The following is a 23,028-nucleotide window of genomic DNA, read 5'->3' as shown; positions in this document are numbered from 1 at the left end:
ACGTATGGGGACATTTGTAGTTGGGTGAATTCCAAATCCCTGTCCTTGAAGCAAATAAGAGCTGGACGTGAAGCGAAAACGAATGACACGTTAGAAGATTTAGTGCAAACCCCGCAATCTGGCCCTAACCGGAAGTTTAGTTGGCTTACACAGGAAATGTAAGGGTGGTGTTTATTGTTGCCAGAGAGCTGCAATAATGGCGGTGTCTCGTCGCTCTTCGCAGCAACAACAGCAGAGCACCTTACAGTCTCCGCCACGGAACAGTTCTCTTTCGCCCAGTCCTCCCGGGTCTCCACCGATGGCTTTGGTGACGGCAATTGTTGTGCCACCGGACAGTGAGCGTGAATGCAGCGGTGGGACTGGGATGGAGATGCCTCTGGCCTCACCAGATATTCCGACCCCGGCCCTGGGTGGGAGCAGCACAAGCTCGACCACAACAACCTCGGGTGGGGGTAGCAGTGTCTCGAGCCCCGGTTCTGTTGGCACGAGCCCCGGTGACGGTGTCAGTGGGATCGGGGGAGCTTTCCGGGAGTTATTTGAGGCCTGTCGGAATGGAGATGTATCACGGGTGAAGAGGCTTGTCGATTCTGTAAACGTGAATGCGAAGGACATGGCCGGGCGAAAATCGACTCCACTACATTTCGCTGCAGGTTAGCAACCAGTTAGCTACAAGCTAGCTATGCTAGTCTAGCTAACTATAGCTAGGTTTTCAGTTTGTTTAGATATTAACGTCATCAGGGATATTGTGTGCATAGTTAAACACCGTTGCACTATCACATTCCCTAATACACATCCTATAGTTGGTGCTAACGGGCAATGGATAATCCGCAATATTGTTATTCGACAGTTCGCTTGCTTGTCAGCTGCTGACCACTCCACTTGCGCAGCGCAGGCCTGTCTCCCCCCCATCACCATAATCAACATCAGTCCCTCAATTATCGTCATTCTCACTTTCAATGAATACGTTTAAAACTACGTATGTACGTTTTAAATCAAATAATAGCGATTACATAATTTTACTCCAAAAAAACGTAGTTGTAAAATATACTGCTTCATTATTTAGCTAATATTCATACTTATGCTAAACTACTCCTGTAAATACATATGGAAAGCCAACACATCGTAAATATAATCGTAGTTTGGAATGCCAAAGGAAAAAAAGTACTGCCTAAGTGAAAATCACTTGTGTACTCTGAATGCATTCAATACATGCATTAAATTAAATGTATTTAACCTTCCAGGTTTTGGCAGAAAAGACGTGGTGGAGCATCTTTTACAGACAGGAGCCAATGTGCACGCTCGAGATGACGGTGGTCTTATCCCCCTCCACAATGCGTGTTCCTTCGGCCATGCAGAAGTAGTCAGTCTCCTCCTGTGCCAAGGTGCGGACCCCAACGCACGTGACAACTGGAACTACACACCCCTGCACGAGGCTGCCATCAAGGGCAAGATCGACGTGTGCATCGGTAAAGTCCCATTTGGCGTTAGCATGGTCATCTCGTACCACTTAGTTTAATACGTTTGTTTTCCTATATCGATGTTAAGTCTTTCTCCTCGTGCAGTTTGAAACCCTGAATCATTCTGTTTATTAATTCACACAGTGTTGCTCCAACATGGAGCGGATGCCAATATCCGCAATACTGACGGCAAGTCTGCCCTGGATCTGGCAGACCCGTCTGCCAAGGCTGTTCTTACCGGTGGGACTATGTTCATTGCTTCATTTTTCAGTGGTGTCTTTGCATGTGTGCTAATGTGTGTCTGTAGCCTGGTGTATCTTGAGGTTTCTAACCTTATCGTTTGTTTGGTCTCAGGCGAATACAAGAAGGATGAACTTCTGGAAGCAGCAAGGTGAGCACTATTGTTCCACTTCGTTCAAGTTTTTTTTTTGTCAGATTTGAAATGCATATCTTCAAATACTTCCAAAAGTGTCCCATTTGGCAAGAATAACTTATTCAGCAAGCAAGTGCATTAATTCATAACTCTGTATGCTGTTGCCCCCCTCCCTCCCCTGCTTTCTGGGGTCTGTTTGAAATGTCAGAAGTGGGAATGAAGAGAAACTCATGGCACTGCTGACTCCACTGAACGTTAACTGTCATGCAAGCGATGGCCGCAAGGTAAGATATCTGCCCGCAGTATATCCATACTGTTTAGTGATGTGTCATTGTGACACACACCGGCATACTGCACTGGGTATAAGGACACCAGACAGAGCCTCCAAAGAACAAAAGAACACATGAAAAGATTTTTAACATGTTTCTAAGTTATGTCAACAAAGTCACTTTCTTGGTTTAGGATTAAAGACACTATCAGATGGTAGCTGGAATTAGTTTATGTTGTACTTATTAAGAGGATTTGTGCTGTTGGATGGCTGAAGGATTAAGCAAGGGCGGCTTTAATGTGGTCTCATATTTGCCTTAGCCTTACATTTAATGAGCTCAGGCATAAAAATGTCCCCTGGTGAGATATTTCTCAAAACATTCACATCTGTCTAAACGGCTTTATCAGGCTGAGTTCAGATTTAACTCACATCAAAATGTCCTTCCTGTTGGGGACAAAAGTTTTTTTTTTTTTGCTGCTGTTAATAACATTACTTTTATGTGAGTTTTTGCTAGCTGTTTAATTAGGACAGTTTTCTCACAAACAAAATCCAATTTTTCTTAAGATATTCTCACAATTGAACTGTAGGACTCCATTATATTTATTTCTATTGGAGGCTCATATAATGGAAATAACTGATTATGGTAATTGCCTGTAATAAGAGTCTAGTAATTGAGACCCTCTCTAATGTCAGGTCATCAGCAGTATTTTGTGGAGTGAGGGTATTTTTGATTTTATTATATCAAGCATTGTGATCCTCTTCTTCATCTGAGTAGAGGTGTATTATGTTGTGTGCTTTCTAGCACATCCCTTTACCTGGGGCATTCTGACTTAAGATGTCAGTGTGTCAAGCTATGTTCCATTTGTAATGTTCGCAGTTTTATTATGATTATTTTTATACCTTTTTTTATTCCTTCGTCCTGTTTGGCACCAAGTTTTTTATGTGTGCTGTTTTTTCCTTCTCATCCATTATTCATAAACGGCAGAGAATTAATCTCTCAGTTGGCAATAAACCATAGTCTAGAGGCCTGCTTTAGTATGCCATGAAGAGACCCGGTTAGCAAAGTGTTTATGCTGTGTCATTTTGCTTTATAGTTTTCACTTTTCTCATCAGCAATAGATTTCCTACTTCTTCTTTTTGTATTGCTATTTTGCTGGTGAGACATGTTTGTGGCTTTGGGAAGACAACAGCTAAGCCCCTTTGGTCTGGTGACAACAGCGCAGTCCACTCTGCCTGGGTCCTAGTTCCGTGTGTCAAGTCTTCAAGGCACTGAGACTTTTTTTCCCATGAGGCACCACCCCAGATTCTCGGTGAGAATCCTCGGTACTGTAGGAGCCGGGACAGTACGGTGGCGTTCATGAACGACGCCCTCTGTAGCATGGTGTCAAATGTAGGACACTTTCGATGGTGTAACCAGTGTGTTTCCTCTTGCTATGAAAATATGTTGTCCGTTTGTAATTTTTTGTTTCGTTTTTGTTTTCTGTGTGAATCTGGCAACTTTGTCGATCAGTCAACATCCCAAAAAATGCTGGTAAGTTTCTTTTGTATAAAGGCCACCTGATTGATGCACTGTTTCATTTTGTTTTCTCTTTAATCCATGTTTTATTTGCCCAATAAGATGGCTATCACTTGTAATTGTGCATCGTTGGACCTGGGTGTACTGGTCACTTTCATATACCCCACCCAATGTGTGTGTGTGTGTGAGAGAGTATGGTGTGGGAAGTGTGTGTGTGTGTGAGTATGGTGTGGGACCTGGGTTAAAGCTGAAGCTACCGCCCTCTCTTTTGGATTGGGAAGGCAACTAATCCCTCCACCGCTTGCCTTCTGCCTCCCTTTATTCTGCTCCCTTTCTAACTCCCTCACACCCACCTCCCCCACCCCACCTCCCGCTCCTCAGCGGGTGTCCCTGTCTGTCATGTGACTCCATCTCCCCGGTGGGGATCTCCTGTGCATGCCTGTAAGCCCCGCACTCGCATCTCGTCACTTCAGTTCTCGTGTGTGTGTTTGTGGTCCGTGTCCTCTCGTCACCACTAATGCGAACGGAGTGTCATGCATCCGTGTCAAAAATGGGGAGGGGGGGAGGAATCTCACCGCTTGATTTTGATGCTGTGCTGTCACGTTGGTTTGTGTTCGTGGATTGACCTTCCTGTGTGCTCGATTGCCCTTTTCATCAAACGCCTGAATGATGCCATCCGAATATGGCCCTCCTCTGATTTGTCCTCTCCAGGCTATGCTGTAATGACCCTCACCATGTCTTCTGTTTTGCCTTGATGTCGGTTTCACACGATTGCATGAATAGCCATGTTTTCTTTCTATTTAGCGTGCGTGCTACACATCAGCTAGACCCCCCCCCCCCCCCCAAGTAGGGAATTCTAACCTGTGTCTTAGCTTGGCTACACTAACAGTGTTTTGTTTGGCTGCTGTGTGCACCATGTGATTTGAATTGGCCTGTGCAGACACACACAAACACACCATAATTTCTGTCGCCCAACGCAAACTCTCCCTGACACATTTTGTTGGAAGATGGGATCCACAGGCTAGTTAAAACGACAATCGCCACAACGGAAGTTACTGACTCCAAGACTTCTACCTTAAGTCATGTGATTTTCAACCTTTTACTGTAAAAGGACACCAATCTGTCTCCTCTTCCTGTTTTTTCTCCCACACCTAGAGAAGCTAACGTTAGTCCTGGTATATGAGCGCTTCCGTCACGCTACCAGCAGTTCACTCGTACATGAAGTTGACCCCGTCAGTAAACTCACTGCTGGATCAGCCCAGCGTTGTCAACTTGCACCCACCCACCCACCCCGCCCCCTCCCGCAGGCCGTAGCCACCCACTCTGATCCTAATCGGGCCTGCGCGTGTGCGCCTCTCCTGAGGCAGGGTTTCCCCAGCGCCGCTGTGAGCGCCTTAACGCCTGCCCCTCTCTCCCCCAGTCCACCCCGCTGCACCTGGCGGCCGGCTACAACCGCGTCCGCATCGTCCAGCTCCTGCTGCAGCACGGCGCAGACGTCCACGCCAAGGACAAAGGGTAAGCCTGTCATCAGACGCTCCCGGCTGGTTCGCCACACTCGCATGCTTTTGAGGATCAAATGTGACCCTGCTATGGAATAGGAACGGTTATTCTGGCCAAACTGATCTGTGGTTGGTTCGTAACGCCTGTCGTAGTCTCAGATGCATGAAGACGCGTGATGATGAATGGTGTTGGATGCTGAATTGATGTTTTGATTGCAGGGGTCTGGTCCCTCTCCACAACGCCTGCTCCTACGGCCACTTTGAGGTGACGGAGCTCCTCCTCAAGGTGAGAGTCTGTCCCCCCCGGCATGTCACCCCCGCCGGTCCCCCGTGGGACCCGCGTGTTCAGGACGTCGTCGAGAGTTACTTACCTCCCTTACGATCCCTCCCCCTCCAGCACGGCGCGTGCGTGAACGCCATGGACCTGTGGCAGTTCACGCCCCTCCACGAGGCCGCGTCCAAGAACCGAGTGGAGGTGTGTTCCCTGCTGCTCAGTCACATGGCCGACCCCACCCTGCTCAACTGCCACAGCAAGAGCGCCGTGGACATGGCCCCCACCCCGGAGCTCAAAGAGAGGCTCACCTGTGAGTAGAGCCGCCGACCGAGACTTCATTTGCCGGAGAGCCGTAGAAGTGGCACTGTGTGCCGAGTTGCGTCGGAGGGGACCTGAGCCTAATCCTGTACCCCCCCCTCCTGCGCAAAATGATACAGGCCAGGATCCGACCCACTCCTACACACTCGCTGTCATCTGAGGCTCGAACAAGCTGTTGGTGCTCATTGTCTCTCTCTCTCTGTCTCTTGACACCTAGATGAGTTCAAAGGTCACTCACTGCTCCAGGCGGCCCGAGAGGCGGACATGGCCAAGGTGAAGAAGACCCTGGCTCTGGAGATCATCAGCTTCAAACACCCCCAGACCAATGAGACGGCCCTGGTAGGACACCCCCTCTCGCCCTGCACACTGACGCCTCTGTTCCTACGACGTCTTCACCCCCGACAGCTGAAACCCAACAGAATAAGACCCTGTTCAGACCCTAGCATGAGCTGCTTGACAGGATGAAATAGTAAAGCATAAAAGAAATGACGGAGTTCCATCGTAAAAATGTGTGTCGTGCTCGATAGTTAAAAAAAGTATAGTGCTTGATAGTAAAAATATGAAAGTGCTTCTCTAACTCTGTCAATATTAAAGGACCACTCTCAAAGTCCACAAGCTAAACCATCATTGTGAATGAAATTGACGTGGCAGCCTAGTATATTCCCCATGCGGAGCGAGGGATAGCAGGCTCGCCGTGACTGTGGTGTCCCTGTGTTGCAGCACTGCGCCGTGGCCTCGCCTCACCCAAAACGGAAGCAGGTGACGGAGCTGCTGCTGCGTAAAGGTGCCAACATCAACGAGAAGAACAAGGAGTAAGTGCCCTGCTCAGGATCCGCTCACCCGGTGTGGAGGAGACGTGCTGACGTTAGCCATCTCTTTCTCTCCCTCTCTCGCCTCCTCTCTCATTGTTCTCTCTCTCTCTCTCTCTCTCTAGCTTCATGACAGCCCTGCACGTGGCAGCGGAGAGGGCACACAACGACGTCCTGGAGGTCCTGCAGAAGCACGGTGCCAAGGTATACCTGTCCTCCCTGCTTGTAGTTCCTACCTGTCCTCCCTCTGGCATCCCTGCTTGTAGTCCTACCTGTCCTCCCTCTGGCCTCCCTGCTTGTAGTCCTACCTGTCCTCCCTCTGGCCTCCCTGCTTGTAGTCCTACCTGTCCTCCCTCTGGCATCCCTGCTTGTAGTCCTACCTGTCCTCCCTCTGGCCTCCCTGCTTGTAGTCCTACCTGTCCTCCCTCTGGCATCCCTGCTTGTAGTCCTACCTGTCCTCCCTCTGGCATCCCTGCTTGTAGTCCTACCTGTCCTCCCTCTGGCATCCCTGCTTGTAGTCCTACCTGTCCTCCCTCTGGCATCCCTGCTTGTAGTCCTACCTGTCCTCCCTCTGGCATCCCTGCTTGTAGTCCTACCTGGCCTCCCTCTGGCCTCCCTGCTTGTAGTCCTACCTGGCCTCCCTCTGGCATCCCTGCTTGTAGTCCTACCTGTCCTCCCTCTGGCATCCCTGCTTGTAGTCCTACCTGTCCTCCCTCTGGCATCCCTGCTTGTAGTCCTACCTGGCCTCCCTCTGGCATCCCTGCTTGTAGTTCCTACACCATCCTACCACCAAAGCCCTGGGTATCATGCTGTCCGTTCTCCTAGTCACATTTCCCATGGTCTGTGTGTGTGTCTGTCTGTCTGGCGGGGGCGTCTCCAGGTGAACGCGGTGGACACGCTGGGCCAGACGGCCCTCCACAGGGCGGCGCTGGCAGGCCACATCCAGACCTGCCGCCTGCTGCTCAACTCGGGGGCCGACCCCTCCATCGTGTCCCTGCAGGGCTTCACCGCCTCGCAGATGGGCAACGAGGCCGTGCAGCAGATCCTCAACGGTGAGGCCACCCACACACACACACACACACACGGATATACACACACTTACAAATACAACCACACTTATACACACAGACACAGATGCTCTTACACACATGCAGATACTCACACACAGATCCAGGTTTTCGGTTTTGTCTTTGACTTAACCTCAGCATCAGGAACCTACAATATGACTTACGAATTGTTAATGAAGCTACTGGACAGCACTAAAACTTTGTGGGTATCTCCTGATCTACTGGTGATTTAACAGGGTTTGGTTAAGATCTCTTGAAACATAAAAAAAAAAAAAATGCCTTTCAGAAAACGTTCCGACTCGCAACTCTGACGTGGACTACCGTTTCCTGGAAGCTGCCAAAGCCGGAGATTTAGACACTGTTCAGGTAGTCCACCCGACTTTCCCTTCAAATCAGCGAGACCTCGCGTCGTTCCCTCTGTAACCGCTCTTGTCTCTGTGTGGCCACAGCAACTGTGCACCCCTCAGAATGTGAACTGCCGCGACCTGGAGGGGCGCCACTCCACGCCCCTGCACTTTGCCGCCGGCTACAACCGCGTGGCCGTGGTGGAGTACCTGTTACACCACGGAGCGGACGTCCACGCTAAAGACAAAGGGTACGGGACGCACGCGCCCGCCCTGACGCACGTTTAGCCCCCCCGTAGACCAAACATGTCTTGTCTGAATACAGTTTTTGACATTTACATAGATTTTACATGACATTTACATTGTGTTCTCTCGCTGCCCCCCCTCGCTGCCCCCCCTCCAGGGGTCTGGTGCCGCTCCACAACGCCTGCTCCTACGGCCACTACGAGGTGGCCGAGCTGCTGGTCCGACACGGGGCGTCGGTCAACGTGGCCGACCTGTGGAAGTTCACCCCTCTCCACGAGGCCGCCGCCAAGGGCAAATACGAGATCTGCAAGCTGCTGCTGAAGGTCGGTGGTCTCCGTCGAGCCCCTCGGCTGGTCCGCCGTCAAACATATCATGTTGTGTGTTTGAATTTTTTCACTGATCTTTTGTGGGGGTTCTGTGTGTCCAGCACGGAGCGGACCCGACCAAGAAGAACCGGGACGGGAACATGCCCCTGGACATGGTGAAGGACGGGGACACGGACATCCAAGACCTGCTGCGGGGCGACGCCGCCCTGCTGGACGCCGCCAAGAAGGGCTGCCTGGCCCGCGTCCAGAAGCTCTGCAGCCCCGAGAACATCAACTGCAGAGACACGCAGGGGCGCAACTCCACCCCCCTGCACCTGGCAGGTAACAGCCCCCCACCCCAAACACACACCTCTCAACTCCATACACACACACCTCTCTACTCCATACACACACATCTCTCAACTCTGTACACACACCTCTCTACTCCATACACACACACCTCTCTACTCCATACACAGACACACCTCTGTACTCCGTACACACACACACACGTCTACTTCATACACACACACACCCCTCCCCTGTAGACAGGTGTCTGATGACAGGACTTGGCTGTAGTGACTGATGTTGTGTTTGCCGTCTCCCTGGGCTCAGCGGGCTACAACAACCTGGAGGTGGCTGAGTATCTCCTGGAGCACGGAGCCGACGTCAACGCCCAGGACAAGGGAGGACTCATCCCCCTGCACAACGCTGCCTCCTACGGGGTAGGACACACACACACACACTCATCCCCCTACGGCAGCACCCCAGCCTCAAGTCAGATACCACACAGGTTGCTCACCCGTACAAAATCAAACTCTACCTCCACCCCCGCTCGCTAACGTTGCCTCCCCTCTCCTCCCCTCCCTCCCCCCCTAGCACGTGGACATCGCGGCCCTCCTCATCAAGTACAACACGTGTGTCAACGCCACGGACAAGTGGGCCTTCACGCCTCTCCACGAGGCGGCCCAGAAGGGCCGGACCCAGCTGTGCGCCCTGCTGCTGGCCCACGGAGCCGACCCTGCCATGAAGAACCAGGAGGGGCAGACGGCTCTGGACCTGGCCACGGTGAGACTCCCCCCCCCCCCCCCCCTCACCTCCAGGTCACATGTGGTTTTAACGACCCCGTTGATAACAGTAGCAAATACATTGATATCGCGATTGTTTTTTATTCCTGATCTACAATCTCCTGGAGTCAGACGCGACTCAAGCTCTTAAGGACCTCTACAACCCTCTAATCACCTTCCCCCTCCTCCTTCCCAGGCGGACGACATCCGGGCGCTGCTGATGGACGCCATGCCCCCGGACGCCCTGCCCAGCTGCTTCAAGCCCCAGGCCACGGTGGTCAGCGCCTCAGTCATCTCCCCGGCGTCCACGCCCTCCTGCCTGTCGGCCGCCAGCAGCATCGACAACCTGGCGGGGCCTCTCAACGAGCTGGCGGCCTCGGGCGGAGCCTCGGGAGTGGCCGACGGAGCCACGGGCTCGGACAGGAAGGAGGGAGAGCGTGAGTAGCCCTGCCGGAACTTTCCGGAGCTTTGAAAAACGACTCATCGTTTTTTTAGTGGTTAAGATCAGTAGGAAAAGGGTCCCCATGTAGAAAAGTTTGTTCTGGATTTATTTATTTTTTGCAAGGGGGGGAGGGATATATTTTTGCACATTCCAAATTCTAAGCAAGACTTACTGACCGGTTGGCTAAATATCTCCCTGCTATCTTCTTGTCTTTGTTTGTTCATCAGTGGTGATGCTGGACATGAACATCAGTCAGTTCCTGAAGAGCCTGGGCTTGGAGCACCTGAGGGACATCTTCGAGAGGGAACAGGTGAGTCCTGCAGCCGGGGGGGTCGTCTCCCCCCGCCACCTTTCCCGTCCGTGTCTGTGACGTCACGCTCGTGTGAGGACTGTGAAGGGAGATGGATGTCATAGTTGAGGATCGTGTGTGTGTGTTTGCGTTGTGTCCTGCTGCTGTGTCAGATCACCCTGGACGTGCTGGCTGACATGGGTCACGAGGAGCTGAAGGAGATCGGGATCAACGCCTACGGACACCGACACAAGCTCATCAAGGGGGTGGAGAGGCTGCTAGGGGGGCAGCAAGGTGAGGAGACTCGTCACGGGACAATGGAAGCCGCTCTCACGGCCGTAGCTCAGTAAAACCCCTGGAAGTTTCCGGAAAGCCTCGCGTGTCAGGGTGTTGACGCCAGGTCGTTTGTCCCTCAGGTGCCAATCCGTACCTGACATTCCACTGTGCCAACCAGGGCACGGTCCTCATCGACCTCGCCCCCGACGACAAGGAGGGCCAATCGGTGGAAGAGGAGGTGGGTACCCTTGCTCTTTTATAGGAGCCTCATGTACTGTCCATTCAGTTCATCACAACAACCAGACCGCTGAACGTAATTGGCTCCTCTCACTCCAACGTCCTCCCTAGAATGGACGGAATGTGGAGACGTTCTAGAATGTATAGATGTTCTAGAACGGATGGACCATTTTATAGAATGTGGAGTGTTCTAGAACGGATGGAACAGACGGACGGTGTTTTAAAGGGAGCGTTCTCTCCCTGTGCCCTGCAGATGCAGAGCACCATCAGAGAACACAGGGACGGGGGCAACGCGGGCGGAGTGTTCAGCAGATACAACATCATCAAGGTCTGCCTCGACACTCCACTACCCCACCTCACCACGCCACCTAGAAACCTCCTCTCGCCTGATTTACAAGTGGCCTGACTGCCGACGTCACCTGTAACCTGTTGTTTACCTGAACGCGTGTGCATCTGTGTCCTCAGATCCAGAAAGTGGTGAACAAGAAGCTGAGGGAGCGCTACACACACCGCCAGAAGGAGATCGCAGACGAGAACCACAACCACCACAACGAGCGCATGCTCTTCCATGGTAGCTACGCTCAATAGAATCCAATGTCATGTATTCGTTTAGCATACGCTTTTATCCAAATCGATGCGCGGGAGGATTTGAACCCGGATCAAGATAGTCCTTGATCATCCTTCGAGTGATGTACGATCATAACAGCGTTTGACTTGAATGGTGTTTCTGCGCTTGCCTCGGGTCCAGGTTCTCCTTTCATCAACGCCATCATCCACAAAGGCTTTGACGAGCGCCACGCCTACATCGGAGGCATGTTCGGCGCGGGCATCTACTTTGCGGAGAACTCCTCCAAGAGTAACCAGTATGTCTACGGCATTGGGGGAGGCACGGGCTGTCCCACGCACAAAGACCGCTCTTGCTACCTGTGCCATAGGTAAAGAGAAAAGAAACTTGTACAAAAGTGTGTTTTCACATCATGGAATAAGAGTTTTACACTTTTATAATTTTATGTGTAATGGATATATATATATATTTTTTTTAACTGTTGATTCGCTGTAGTTTGACCTTGTCTCGCTGACCTTGTCACTCTGGATAAGAGCGTCTGCTAAATGACTAAATGTCTCCTGTCCTGTCTCCAGGCAGATGTTGTTCTGCCGGGTGACCCTGGGGAAGTCCTTCCTCCAGTTCAGCGCCATGAAGATGGCCCATGCCCCCCCCGGACACCACTCTGTGATTGGCCGGCCCAGCGTCAACGGCCTGGCCTACGCCGAGTACGTCATCTACAGGGGAGAGCAGGTGAGCGCGCAAAGACGTCCCAGAGAACCGCATATATTTTGGAGGGAGTGTAACTGTGGTTTGGAATGATGCATACGTCAGTGGGACGGATGTTACTTGGCTGGCATGGTTCGTACTCTGACCTGACGTGTGGTGTGTTGCAGGCCTACCCAGAGTATCTCATCACCTACCAGATCCTTAAGCCCGAGAGCACAGCCCAGGCAGCTGCAGGAGCCGAGCAGAAGTCCTAGTCCTCATCCAGACCAACTGTCAACAACCCCACACACACACACACACACAGTTACTGAACATGGCCCCCCGCGCTCACCATGGGGGGCGCTTGGTGTTTCTTGCTATTTCTCGACTTACTGTAAATGCCTAAAAGAGAACTTTTTATTTTCATCAAGCGATTCCATTAATCTAGCCCATTAGAATAACCAGGGACTGGTGACATATATGAACTATACTGTGTATTATCTCTCCTACTTGTGGTGAACCGTGTCAGTTTTCTTTGCATTGGCTGCATGTACAATACGGACGCATGCACGGCCCAGTAGCGTGCCTGGGTTCTCTCTCCCAGTCTACCGCCCTGCTGGGGGAGGGGCAGCGTACAGCCCCGCCCTGCTGGGGGAGGGGCAGCGTAGAGCCCCGCCCTCCGCTCTGCAGTGTCCACATTTAAGCCGTTAACCATTCTCACCTCATCATGCCTCGTTGACCCGGAGAATCGCATAACAACTGACCCCCCCCCGCCGCCCCCACCCCCGTCTCCGTACACTCTGCAGAGCGACTTCTGACGTTTGTGATGTGTTAACAGAAAATTCTATCACATGGTTCATTCGACCCAATTGCTATGCTGTCTTTTTTTATTTTTTATTCACTGATGCATTACTGCTTTTTTTTTTTTTTGGTTCAGTTCAATTTCAATTTCTTGGGGGTATTCCATATTGAGCAATATATCACTCAAGCCACATGCATAAGATGATATCAATCATCTACTCAAACATTCTGTAGTAAGTTGCACAAGATGACGTGATCTCCACAGACAACCCAGATGGCCATGGTCTTATTTACAGACATCCCATGTGTAAGGATTTGCACTTTTACATAGAAACTATTTAAGTTATTTGAATTGCAAATGTTATGGGAAAAAATGTTTATGTACAGGTTGTGTAAATGGATGTGTATAACTGTATGTTTAACAGTGTCATTTGAGTTTAATTGTAAATGAAGTCTAAATTTCTTTCTGGCCTTCTTGATTCTCTTACTTTTTTGAATAAACGTTGTCCCAGAGTTTTTTGGTCTTTTTTTATTCATACATTAAGCTTAAAATCATAAAAATGGGAATGCAGTAAGTATTGTATCTGCTGTGTTCTTTAACCTTGTACATAAAATGCAATCTTAATTGCATAAATGAAAACCACACATTTGTTCATAAGGCTGTAGCAATGTAATTTCCCCTCAAACACCGTAGATTGTTCACAAAGCTCCAGAACTGGGAAGAAATAGGCAGAAAATTACCATCAACCGCTAAGCTGTAAGACTTCAAGCATCACCTCGGTCGCCTGGGTTTGGAGTGGGTCTTATAGGTGGGTTAGCTGGTCTCTCCACCACTATGATAGGAGGCTGTACACCAATAACAGGAGACATGTTAAAGCCACTGCCATAGTAAGGATTCATGGAGTAAGGGAAATTATAGTAGCTATTCATCTGGGAGTAAGGGTCGTACATGGGGTTTGTTCGAGACAAAGAGTAGTACATGGGGTTTGTTCGAGACAAAGAGTAGTACATGGGGTTTGTTCGAGACAAATAGTAGTACACAGGGTTGGTTTGAGACGAAGGATTTGGAGTGATCCACTTGTATTTGATCTCCTGCTGGAGAACATTCTGGAGCATGGGGACTCCAGGGTTTAGGAAGTTGTCCATCTGTGGGTCAGGGAACAGCCCTGGCTGGAAGGCAGGGTTTCCATCCTGCTGCTGCTGTGCCGTCTGAGGTGGCAGGTCTAAAGAACCTGGAACCTGGGAATTTGAGTTCAAAGGTGGGAGACGTGCTGGTGGATATTGTAGTTTTATTATAATCAGCAATTACGGGGGGGGGGGGGGGGGGGGGGGTAAGTTATATTACCCGATTACAGTATTACGTGCTGTACAGTAGGTCCATAATAATGATGGATATGACTATCGTATTAAAAGTTCAACATTCCTTACCACATCACTTGGAGGTTGGATCTTCCTGTCCTCGGTTTGGTCCATCTATACAGAAATGTAAAAAGGTTTAAAGGAGTCATGAACTGACAACACGTAACTATTAATCAGTCAGAATACAGTCAATAAAATGTTTTACTTCAACTTACTGGAGCTGCCAGACAAAGATGGAGAAGACCTATCATCAAAATTAAAGTCTTCATGCTGGACTTAATTCTCATCCTGTTAGGTGATTATTTCAAATCAATACACATTTCGAAAACCTTTTTGTAACTGTTCTATGTTTTATACATCATGGCTTATGAGCTAATTTTGCAGGCACTATATGACACTCTGAACACAAAGCCCAACTTTATTAATATTGTAATTGCTGACCTACCTTAGAAATAGGTTAAAGCTCCTGCAGGATCTATTGGAACTCTGTCTCTGATCAACGAATATAAAAGGCTTTTTCATACCTTTTTAATATGCTTTCAGCCAATCACAAGACACTATTTGCTTTAACCACCTTATAATGCAGCAACATATTGTGAAACTCCCTTTCTCAATATTCTGTTGACCTAGGGTGTTATTGTTTCAGATTTCTGTCAAAACAAATAAAGAATGTACCACATACTCAACCATTAACCACAAGCGTGTGATGGCTCAACAGGCACAAAATAGTTTCTTTATTACAATCTATGCCACGAGGGTAAACCATACCGTCATCTTCAACAAATGAGCACAGTGAGACCACAAATACGATTTCATATTATTTTTTAATTTACATTTTAGTCATTTTGCAAACGCTCCCATCCAGAGCGACTTACAGTAAGTACAGGGACATTCCCCCGAGGCAAGTAGGGTGAAGTGCCTTGCCCAAGGACACGTCATTTTGCACGGCTGGGAATCGAACCAGCAACCTTCTGATTACTAGCCCGATGCCCTAACCGCTCAGCCACCTGACTCCGTTTTTCATAAAGAAATGTAAAAATCCCAATTTGCACATTCATGAATAGTTCTGTCAGTTCAATTTTTCCAGGTTTGTCACGTTGTTTCACATGAGGGTCTCCCAGACACCAATTCATTGCAGGTAATGTGCCTGTCTGGGCAGGAATGACTGGAGGTTATGTCTAGCTAGCTGAATTGAACCAACCTTTGTGGGTTTTCCTTCGGGGATGTGTTAGTTTTCTCTCCAGCATCTATTCAACAGACAAAACAAATATAGGAATAATAATTGCTATGAGATAACACTGATATAAAATGGAGTAATATGACAATTCCCCCGCATTCACAGTCACTGTACATCTGTGAGGTTTAAATGTCAACCAGTAACCTCATAATCATCATTCAATCCATCAATTAAAATGTAAATTAAATTATGTGAGCCTGGTCATTCTGACTCACATGTTTTGACTGTTTCTTCTCAATGCCACATATGATATGACTAATGTGTGGTTCCTTTGGGTTGTTTTGAAATCCAATTTGATTGTATTATTTCACCATTTCTTTCTAATAGCAGCAGCAAGGTGACCTGATTGGTTGACTGGAGATACTCAGAAGTATTTATATCAGATCTGTCAGCATAGAACAGTCAGACTTGGTTATTAGTGTCCTCACAGTCTTACACAGAGTGTCTGTAAGAGTGACTGTAAAATATATACATTTATGGGTATATGATTTATTCTTTTTGATTAGTGACTCAGCTTCTGATATTAAGTACTGCTTTCGAATAATCCTATTACTTAACAATTTATAACTGTAGCCTCAACAATGAAATTGCTAGTGTTCCTGCTGGGTCTTCTAATCACCTGTCACACAGCTCCGGTAAGTGTCCTTTGAACAAACTCATTTTTAAGCAACCCACTTACCTCTAACACTTGTGTTTGCGTATTTAAAATATATTTACTGTCACAGGTTGAAGATGAACATAGGAGAGAAGCTCGGTCTGCAAGTGATGAAGAAGTAATAACAATATTTTATATTGTTTTTAAAACATTCTAGAATGATAGTAAAGGATTATTACTACAATGGCCACTCATGTATGTTACAGCATTGTGTTTGGGGTTAAACAGGCCAGAAACTGTAACGTCTGTTATTATTTCATAGGTAGAGAACCTGCGTCTCATGCTGACTGAGATGAAACAGACTCTGGCAAAGGCCAATCAACTTCCTCCTGCCCAACCAGCAGCACCTCCAAAGGCCCCCGGCATTGTTGTCCACTCCATCCCAGCATCTGGCCCTAAACCGGAACAGAACTCTCTCCCTCAGATCAACCTCTACCTCTCAGCTCCCGTGCAGAGTAGCGTCCCCCAGAATGAGCCACCGAAGCAGCCACCAAACCAGGAAGTCTTTCTGGCCACACCAGTCACCTTCCAAGGTATCCCATTCACTCCAAACACTCTTCCTCAAAGAGGGATGCCCTTTGGCCCTTTCTTGCAGCATGGCATGCCTTTGCCAGGTCCACAACAACCCATGGCCTTACCTATGCCCCAACCAGGCATGGCCATCCCTATGCCCCAACCAGGCATGGCCATCCCTATGCCCCAACCAGGTATGGCCTTCCCTATGCCCCAACCAGGTATGGCCTTCCCTATGCCCCAACCAGGCATGGCCTTCCCTATGCCCCAACCAGGCATGGCCTTCCCTATGCCCCAACCAGGCATGGCCTTCCCTATGCCCCAACCAGGCATGGGCTACCCTATGCCCCAGCAAGGTGTGGTGTTTTCTTTTGGCCAACAGGAATTGCCTCCACCTGGAACCCAGCAAGCAGTACCCCAGTTTCCCCCAGCCTCCAACCCCCAGGGAATCTCCTACATAGCCCTGGTCCCGCAGGATGGGGCATCCTACGGCAGCCAACCTCAGGGCCAAACCAAGTCCTTGTACATGCCTTTACCTCCTCAGATGCCTTCCTTTAATCCGTATGGGGGTCTCGGAGGACGGCCTACTTTCGGCATATCTCCTCCCATCATATTCCGTGAGAGGAGCCAGGGGTCTAACATTCAAGTGCCTGCTGGTATTGAACAGATTGAGGACAAAGAGCCAGAGCATGTTGAGCCAGAGCAAGAGCTAGTGAAACAAGTGGCTGTTTAGTGTAGCTCAAGCCCATAGGCTTTCTACGGATGCTAGTTGACGTGTTTCTTTATAGGATCATAGAGGTATATCTTTTTGGATAGAGCTTGCAGTTCTAATGGTTTCCTTGCTTTTTCTACAAAATATGTCAGTCTGTTTCATTGTATTTGTGTCATTTGTTTGCAAGGATTTCTTTTTGGTCCACTGGGATCTGTTTTCCTCCCATTTATCGAAATAAAAAAAACATTCTAATTAACTCGTTTTCACGTCTTTGCATTTATAATAACTTCGATAGTGCACCGAAATGTACAGTCGTCAAAATCTTAAAATTAACATTGTAAAAAGGTTTTAGGAACTCACTGACATGACTTGAACAGTCGTTGTCGTATTGCGTGCTACGTCATTAGTGCAACCAGCTGATTATAAATGGTTGTGCTCTTGACTTTGGGTAACAAAAAGTTTGCAGTATTCTTGTGAAAGTATTACAGTTATTGGATATATTTTGGAGAGTATTCATCAGGCTGCATGCTTCATGCAATCATATAGTTGCCATGTGTTTCACACAGCAAAGTTGATTGTATGTTGCTTGCTTACTGAACGCAGCTTGCTAGCTTAGCTAGCTACTGGTAGCTCAGCTCTGGCAAAAATGAAACGTTTTATGCGGGCAACAGTTTTCATCTTTGTTTTGTCCTTGAAATTACCCCAGTCTTTTTGCTCCTTGTATGAAATCTCAGTTGATGTCGGCAGGCCATTAAGACGGTTGGAACATTTCTGGAGAAGCACTGGTTTCTGGTATGCTAGCCTTCTCGACATTCATAGCATCAGATGTTTTGACAGAGGCAGTCATTACATATACGCTACTAGTTTCCTTACCTTTGGGACCTTTTATAAAAAGCTGTGTAATTTTCTCGATACATACTTGACACATACTTGATAAGCGAAATAAGTGTCAATAAATATGTCTTTACATACAAAAACACTTGTCCCACCATCCAGCCCTCCTCTCCCACACACCCAGGCTGACCATTATGACCTGAGTAGGGACCAGGAGCTGAACATGGCCTACGTGGGCTCCGTGCCCCACGGGGGGATCAAGCAGGTCCGCATCCACTGGATGCTCGAGCTGGTCTCAGCAGAGTGAGTGTGTGTGTCTGAGTGTGGTAGAGGGCACATTTCTTGTCACTATTGTCTAGTTTTTAAGATTCTGTAATCATATGTCAGTTTGAGGTGAACCTATTACATGGACTTTACCAGAGTTAACAAAGGAGTTCTGTACTACAACTTTACTAAACTGGACCAGCTGATCGACCTCTTATGGCTCAATGGACTACGACCAGGTGATTAACTCTGCACTCTCTTCTTCCCCTAGTGAAAGAACACAATTTACAGTTTCCTTCTCGAGGGGTCAGAAATACATGAATCTGATTTCACAACTGGCTTTGTTCCAGGTTTTGAATTGATGGGCAGTGTTTCCAACTACTTCACCGACTTTGAGGACAAAAGACAAGTGCTTGAATGGAGGAACTTGGTGTATCTCATTGCAAAGAGATACATTGGTGAGCGCGTCATGGGAATGTACACCACAGGTTCAATTGATCTTATCTTCCTTAGCAAAATGTTTTCCCCATAACTATTCATCCGGAATTTCAGAGAAGTACGGGTTACAAAATGTCTCCCAGTGGAACTTCGAGACATGGAATGAACCCAACAACCATGATTTTGACAACGTCACTGTGTCAATCGAAGGTAAATCGTTTTACATTACGATAGACATATTGACAGCTTTACCACTGGCTCAGTTAGTGCAGATCCAAGAGGTAGCAGGTTCAAATCCCCCTCTTTACGTCACTTTGGATAAAAGTGTCTGCTACATGAATACATTATTACATGGTCAGAGTAAGACTACTGGTATTTAAAATGTATTTCTTCCGATCCTATTCACCATCCCTAACTCGCCACATAAAACGTAGGTTTTTGCATTTAACCAGCTGTACCGTGCATGTCTGACCCTCCTCCCTTAAGGGTTTTTAAACTACTACGATGCTTGCTCTGAGGGTCTGCGGGCGGCAAGCGGCACCCTGAGGTTTGGAGGTCCAGGAGACTCCTGCCACCCCGCCCCCCATTCCCCCTACTGCTGGGCCATGCTACAGCACTGCTACAACGGAACCAACGTCTTCACTGGAGAGACAGGGGTCCGCCTGGACTACATCGCCCTGCATAAGAAGGTACGTGTGTGTGTGTGTGTGTGTGTGTGTGGTGGGTAGGGGGTTCAGCTGTTGTTACAGTCTCTCTAGGTTATGTCGATCAAATAAACCCAGCCAGTACATTCCAGAAGAAAAGCTGAACAAGGAATCCCCCCCCCAAAAAAAAAAATCCTGAAGGATTGTTGTCTTACAGGGGGGAGGCTATACCCTACCCATCATGCAACAGGAGATCCAGACTGTGAGAGAGATCCAGGAGCGGTTCCCTAGCTTCCGGGCCTTGCCTGTGTACAACGACGAGGCAGACCCCCTGGTGGGCTGGTCCAGACCCCAGCCTTGGAGGGCCGACGTGACCTACGCTGCCATGGTGGTCAAGGTAGGTCAGTAGAGCTGTCCGTGGTGCTGATAGGTCTTCACTCCAGGGCTATTGGGTACAAGTGAGATTTACTAAGCTGCATATGTGGGGGTCAGATGGCTGAGCGGTTAGGGAATCGGGCTATTAATCGGAAGGTTGCCGGTTCGAATCCCAGTCGTGAAAAAATGACGTTGTGTAAGGCCCTTCAACCTACTTGCCACGGGGGAATGTCCCTTTACTTACTGTAAGTCGCTCTGCATAAGAGCGTCTGCTAAATGACTAAATGTAAATGTAATATGCATGCAGTGGCATTCCTCACGTAAAGTATCAATATGTAATGTATTGATGTAGCATATCATTCTATAGATTTTAAAGACATTGGGGGGGATTTTGAATCTGCAGTCCAATGCTCTAACCACTGAGCTATACCCTCCATCTTCTCACCTGCTGTCCAGGTTATCTCCCAGCACCAGGACCTGCTGCTGGCTGACCGCAACAACACCGTCAACTACACCCTGCTGAGCAACGACAACGCCTTCCTCAGCTACCACCCGCACCCCTTCACCCAGCGCACCTTGACAGCCCGCTTCCAGGTCAACAACACCCAGCCGCCCCACATCCAGCTGCTCAGAAAGCCTGTGCTCACCGTCATGGGCCTGCTGGCGCTGCTAGGTGGCTAATACCAAACACTTTCACACACTCTACGGGAGAAGGAAAATGTATTTGGACTACTTGAGGTGCGTTTGATTTAGGCCGTGGTGCTTGCACGAAAGGTTTAAAAGGGTTCAAACCAAGCGTTCCTCAAATAAATTCAAAGTCATTGGATCTTCCCAGATACGATATGATGACTATAGGGTAGTTGTGAAGTGCCACAGATAAATGTAACTGGTTGTTTTCTGGTTCCGCTCTAAGGAGAGACCCAGGTGTTCACTCAGGTGGCGGCAGAGGCAGGGTCTGTCAACGGCACCGTGGGGGTCCTGGCCAGCACCCACGCCCCCCTCGTGCCAGGCACCTCGGACACCTGGCAGACCACAGTGCTGGTCTACAACAGCGATGACAACAGCACCTCCACCTCCACGGACCACCTCTCTGTGTCCCTCCAGGCCCTCCCGGCACACAAGGGTGGGCAGAGCAATATGGAGCGTGCTACACACTATTCACAGGGCCATACAGAGTGTTGAAGCCTTTTGAATTCCAATTAAAGTCACCTTTCCCAGATCGTATTCCATGCACAATCATATTGCTGCTCCTGTAAGTTATTCATCTGTTGTTTGTCGGTTCCAGGTCTTGTGTATGTGACCTATTACCTGGACAACAACGTAACCAACCCCTACCAGCTGTGGCAGAGCATGGGCAGCCCTGACTACCCCACCCCAGAGCAGTTCAGACGACTCAGGAGCATGGAGGTGACAAAACAAACAGCCCTCATTGTCAGACAACTGAACAGATTATCAGTTGTCTGCGTCGACAAGATTAAGTCTCCACTCGCTCGGATTATCCCAACGACTCGAATGATGGCCGTCTCAGGGCGTGACCTCACAGGCTGTGTGTTGTGTGATTAGGACCCGGTGATGGAAGGACCCTTGCCTGTGCCTGTCGGGGGCACTTTGACCCTGAAGGTCAAGCTCCTTGTGCCCTCCGTCGTCCTGCTCCACGTGTGTGCCCAGCCCGGGACGGTGCCAGGCCAGGTCGGTGCCAACACGCTCTGGGCATCGAAAGCTCTACATCAGTGGTTCTTAACCCTGTCCTCAGAGAACCCCTGTCCTGCATGTTCTAGATGTTTCCCTGCTCCAACACACCTGATTCAAATAAATGGGTCGTTATCTAGCTCTGTAGAAGCCCTGTAACGAACATGCATTTGAATCAGCTGTGTTGGAGCCAAGAAAAATCTCAAACATGCAGGACGGGGGTTCCCTGAGGACAGGGTTAAGAACCACTGCTCTACAACGTGTTCATTTACATTGACTCCTAAATATTTTTGGGGGTCTGATAATATGATGTTTTGTCAGGAGGTGAATAGATCCATTAGAAGTCAGTTGGTCTGTTACTGACTGGTTGTGTATTAGGTCAAATCTAATAGTGTTTTTAACCCTGTAAGGTTAATGGATTGCGATTCATTGGCATAACCAAAGGCCAAGTCCTGGTCATATGGTCAGATCATTGTGTCAATTCAAAGTAAGTGTCTGGCCTTTAATATTTGTTTGGTTATTTCCTACCTCCTTGTCATCTGTAACATGAACCAGTCAGCAACCTTTTCTGTTTTATTCATAGATGCATCAAGACATATGAGGTGGAGTTGTCCCAAGATCAGAAGACCTTCCTCAGAGTAAACACCAAAGACTCCATCTTCACCTCATATGTGTTCTCCCCAGGTAAGAACGTACAACATGTATACGAGGAACCCTCCCCTCCACCCGTAGAACCTTCCGGTTCTTCCCCCCTGTAGACGATGAGAGTGACATCTGTGTTTGTTGTTTTTCTTCTCTCCTGCGCAGAGAGCCGGGAGGTGAGCGGTGTCTACAGGGTTAGGGCTGTGGACTACTGGGAGCGTCCTGGGGAATATTCACTCATGGAGAGATACTCAGAGGCACACTAAGGAACCAGGCTTATGGTCCAACAGCAGCAGCTTGAGGTTTTTGACCAAACGAATGTCTTACAGTGATAGTATTTGTCCATTGACATAAATACTGTTTTGCGATATTAGACATTGTCGGTTCGCTTCAAGTAGAAATATGCAGTTTTATTTTTTTCAATCATGTTTTTTTAACAATAAATACAATCATTTTGTCAAATGTTTTGGGGCGTGTTTGCAGGAACAACTGACAACTCAGAAGTTTCTTTACAAAATTTATTGTCACCGACACAGTTTTACAATGAAAGGAGGGAAACACCATTGTTACAGTGCTGTGATGGATCCTATCACCATGTTCACATGAGGAACGATAACACAGTTCATTTGATTGGTGCATGCATCACATGCTCAGCATATTCACACAGCATCAGTTGTAGTGCTACTCACCAGGGGACTTTTTAATATTGTATTTACCAGATCTTTCAACATTTTAACGGAAGATTGGTCAAAGTTAACGTTTTGGTACTAACAATCCCCCCGTGTCCGTCTTATTAAGACTTCCCTCTTCAGCCGTTCTCTGCCCC

At 48.6% G+C, this 23,028-nt stretch overlaps 2 protein-coding genes across 3 annotated transcripts; both read left to right on the top strand.

Moving 5' to 3' along the window:
* The first annotated feature begins 196 nt into the window (after nt 1–196).
* On the top strand, nt 197–13,351 carry tnksb (tankyrase, TRF1-interacting ankyrin-related ADP-ribose polymerase b). Of its 2 annotated transcripts, XM_067227684.1 has the most exons (28): nt 197–650; nt 1,242–1,466; nt 1,602–1,697; nt 1,812–1,848; nt 2,039–2,114; nt 3,609–3,629; nt 5,035–5,129; nt 5,333–5,399; nt 5,511–5,697; nt 5,923–6,044; nt 6,426–6,517; nt 6,640–6,718; nt 7,395–7,566; nt 7,868–7,947; nt 8,031–8,176; nt 8,329–8,494; nt 8,599–8,818; nt 9,092–9,201; nt 9,356–9,544; nt 9,740–9,980; nt 10,213–10,295; nt 10,448–10,568; nt 10,691–10,788; nt 11,041–11,115; nt 11,253–11,358; nt 11,536–11,722; nt 11,928–12,084; nt 12,228–13,351. In XM_067227684.1, exons 1-28 carry the CDS (start codon nt 197–199, stop codon nt 12,312–12,314), a joined length of 3,789 nt encoding a protein of 1,262 aa, XP_067083785.1. In that variant the 3' UTR covers nt 12,315–13,351. The 2 variants fall into 2 exon arrangements, with proteins under 2 accessions (XP_067083785.1, XP_067083786.1); XM_067227685.1 differs by lacking the exon at nt 3,609–3,629.
* Nucleotides 13,352–17,791: 4,440 nt separating this feature from the next.
* idua (alpha-L-iduronidase) lies at nt 17,792–22,656 on the top strand. The gene is made up of 14 exons (XM_067227683.1): nt 17,792–18,108; nt 18,313–18,453; nt 18,571–18,653; nt 18,765–18,872; nt 18,967–19,062; nt 19,339–19,541; nt 19,714–19,893; nt 20,328–20,544; nt 20,785–20,994; nt 21,157–21,278; nt 21,435–21,560; nt 21,971–22,047; nt 22,144–22,244; nt 22,368–22,656. Exons 1-14 carry the CDS (start codon nt 17,963–17,965, stop codon nt 22,466–22,468), a joined length of 1,911 nt encoding a protein of 636 aa, XP_067083784.1. The 5' UTR covers nt 17,792–17,962; the 3' UTR covers nt 22,469–22,656.
* The last annotated feature ends 372 nt before the right edge of the window (nt 22,657–23,028 follow it).

The sequence above is a fragment of the Osmerus mordax genome, chromosome 24, assembly GCF_038355195.1.
Source record: "Osmerus mordax isolate fOsmMor3 chromosome 24, fOsmMor3.pri, whole genome shotgun sequence".
NCBI lineage: Eukaryota > Metazoa > Chordata > Actinopteri > Osmeriformes > Osmeridae > Osmerus > Osmerus mordax.
The sequence above is the reverse complement of the archived record's forward strand: the minus strand, read 5'-3'. Positions and strand labels throughout refer to the sequence as shown.

Excerpts from the sequence above, each read along its gene's own strand:
- tnksb (XM_067227684.1), top strand. The coding sequence starts at position 197 with ATGGCGGTGTCTCGTCGCTCTTCGCAGCAACAACAGCAGAGCACCTTA. Across the intron at positions 6,045-6,425 it reads AGACCAATGAGACGGCCCTG|CACTGCGCCGTGGCCTCGCC; the intron begins GTAGGACACCCC and ends CCTGTGTTGCAG. Across the intron at positions 9,981-10,212 it reads GGACAGGAAGGAGGGAGAGC|TGGTGATGCTGGACATGAAC; the intron begins GTGAGTAGCCCT and ends TTTGTTCATCAG.
- idua (XM_067227683.1), top strand. The coding sequence starts at position 17,963 with ATGAAACGTTTTATGCGGGCAACAGTTTTCATCTTTGTTTTGTCCTTG. Across the intron at positions 19,894-20,327 it reads ACGCTGCCATGGTGGTCAAG|GTTATCTCCCAGCACCAGGA; the intron begins GTAGGTCAGTAG and ends CCTGCTGTCCAG. Across the intron at positions 21,279-21,434 it reads GACGACTCAGGAGCATGGAG|GACCCGGTGATGGAAGGACC; the intron begins GTGACAAAACAA and ends TTGTGTGATTAG.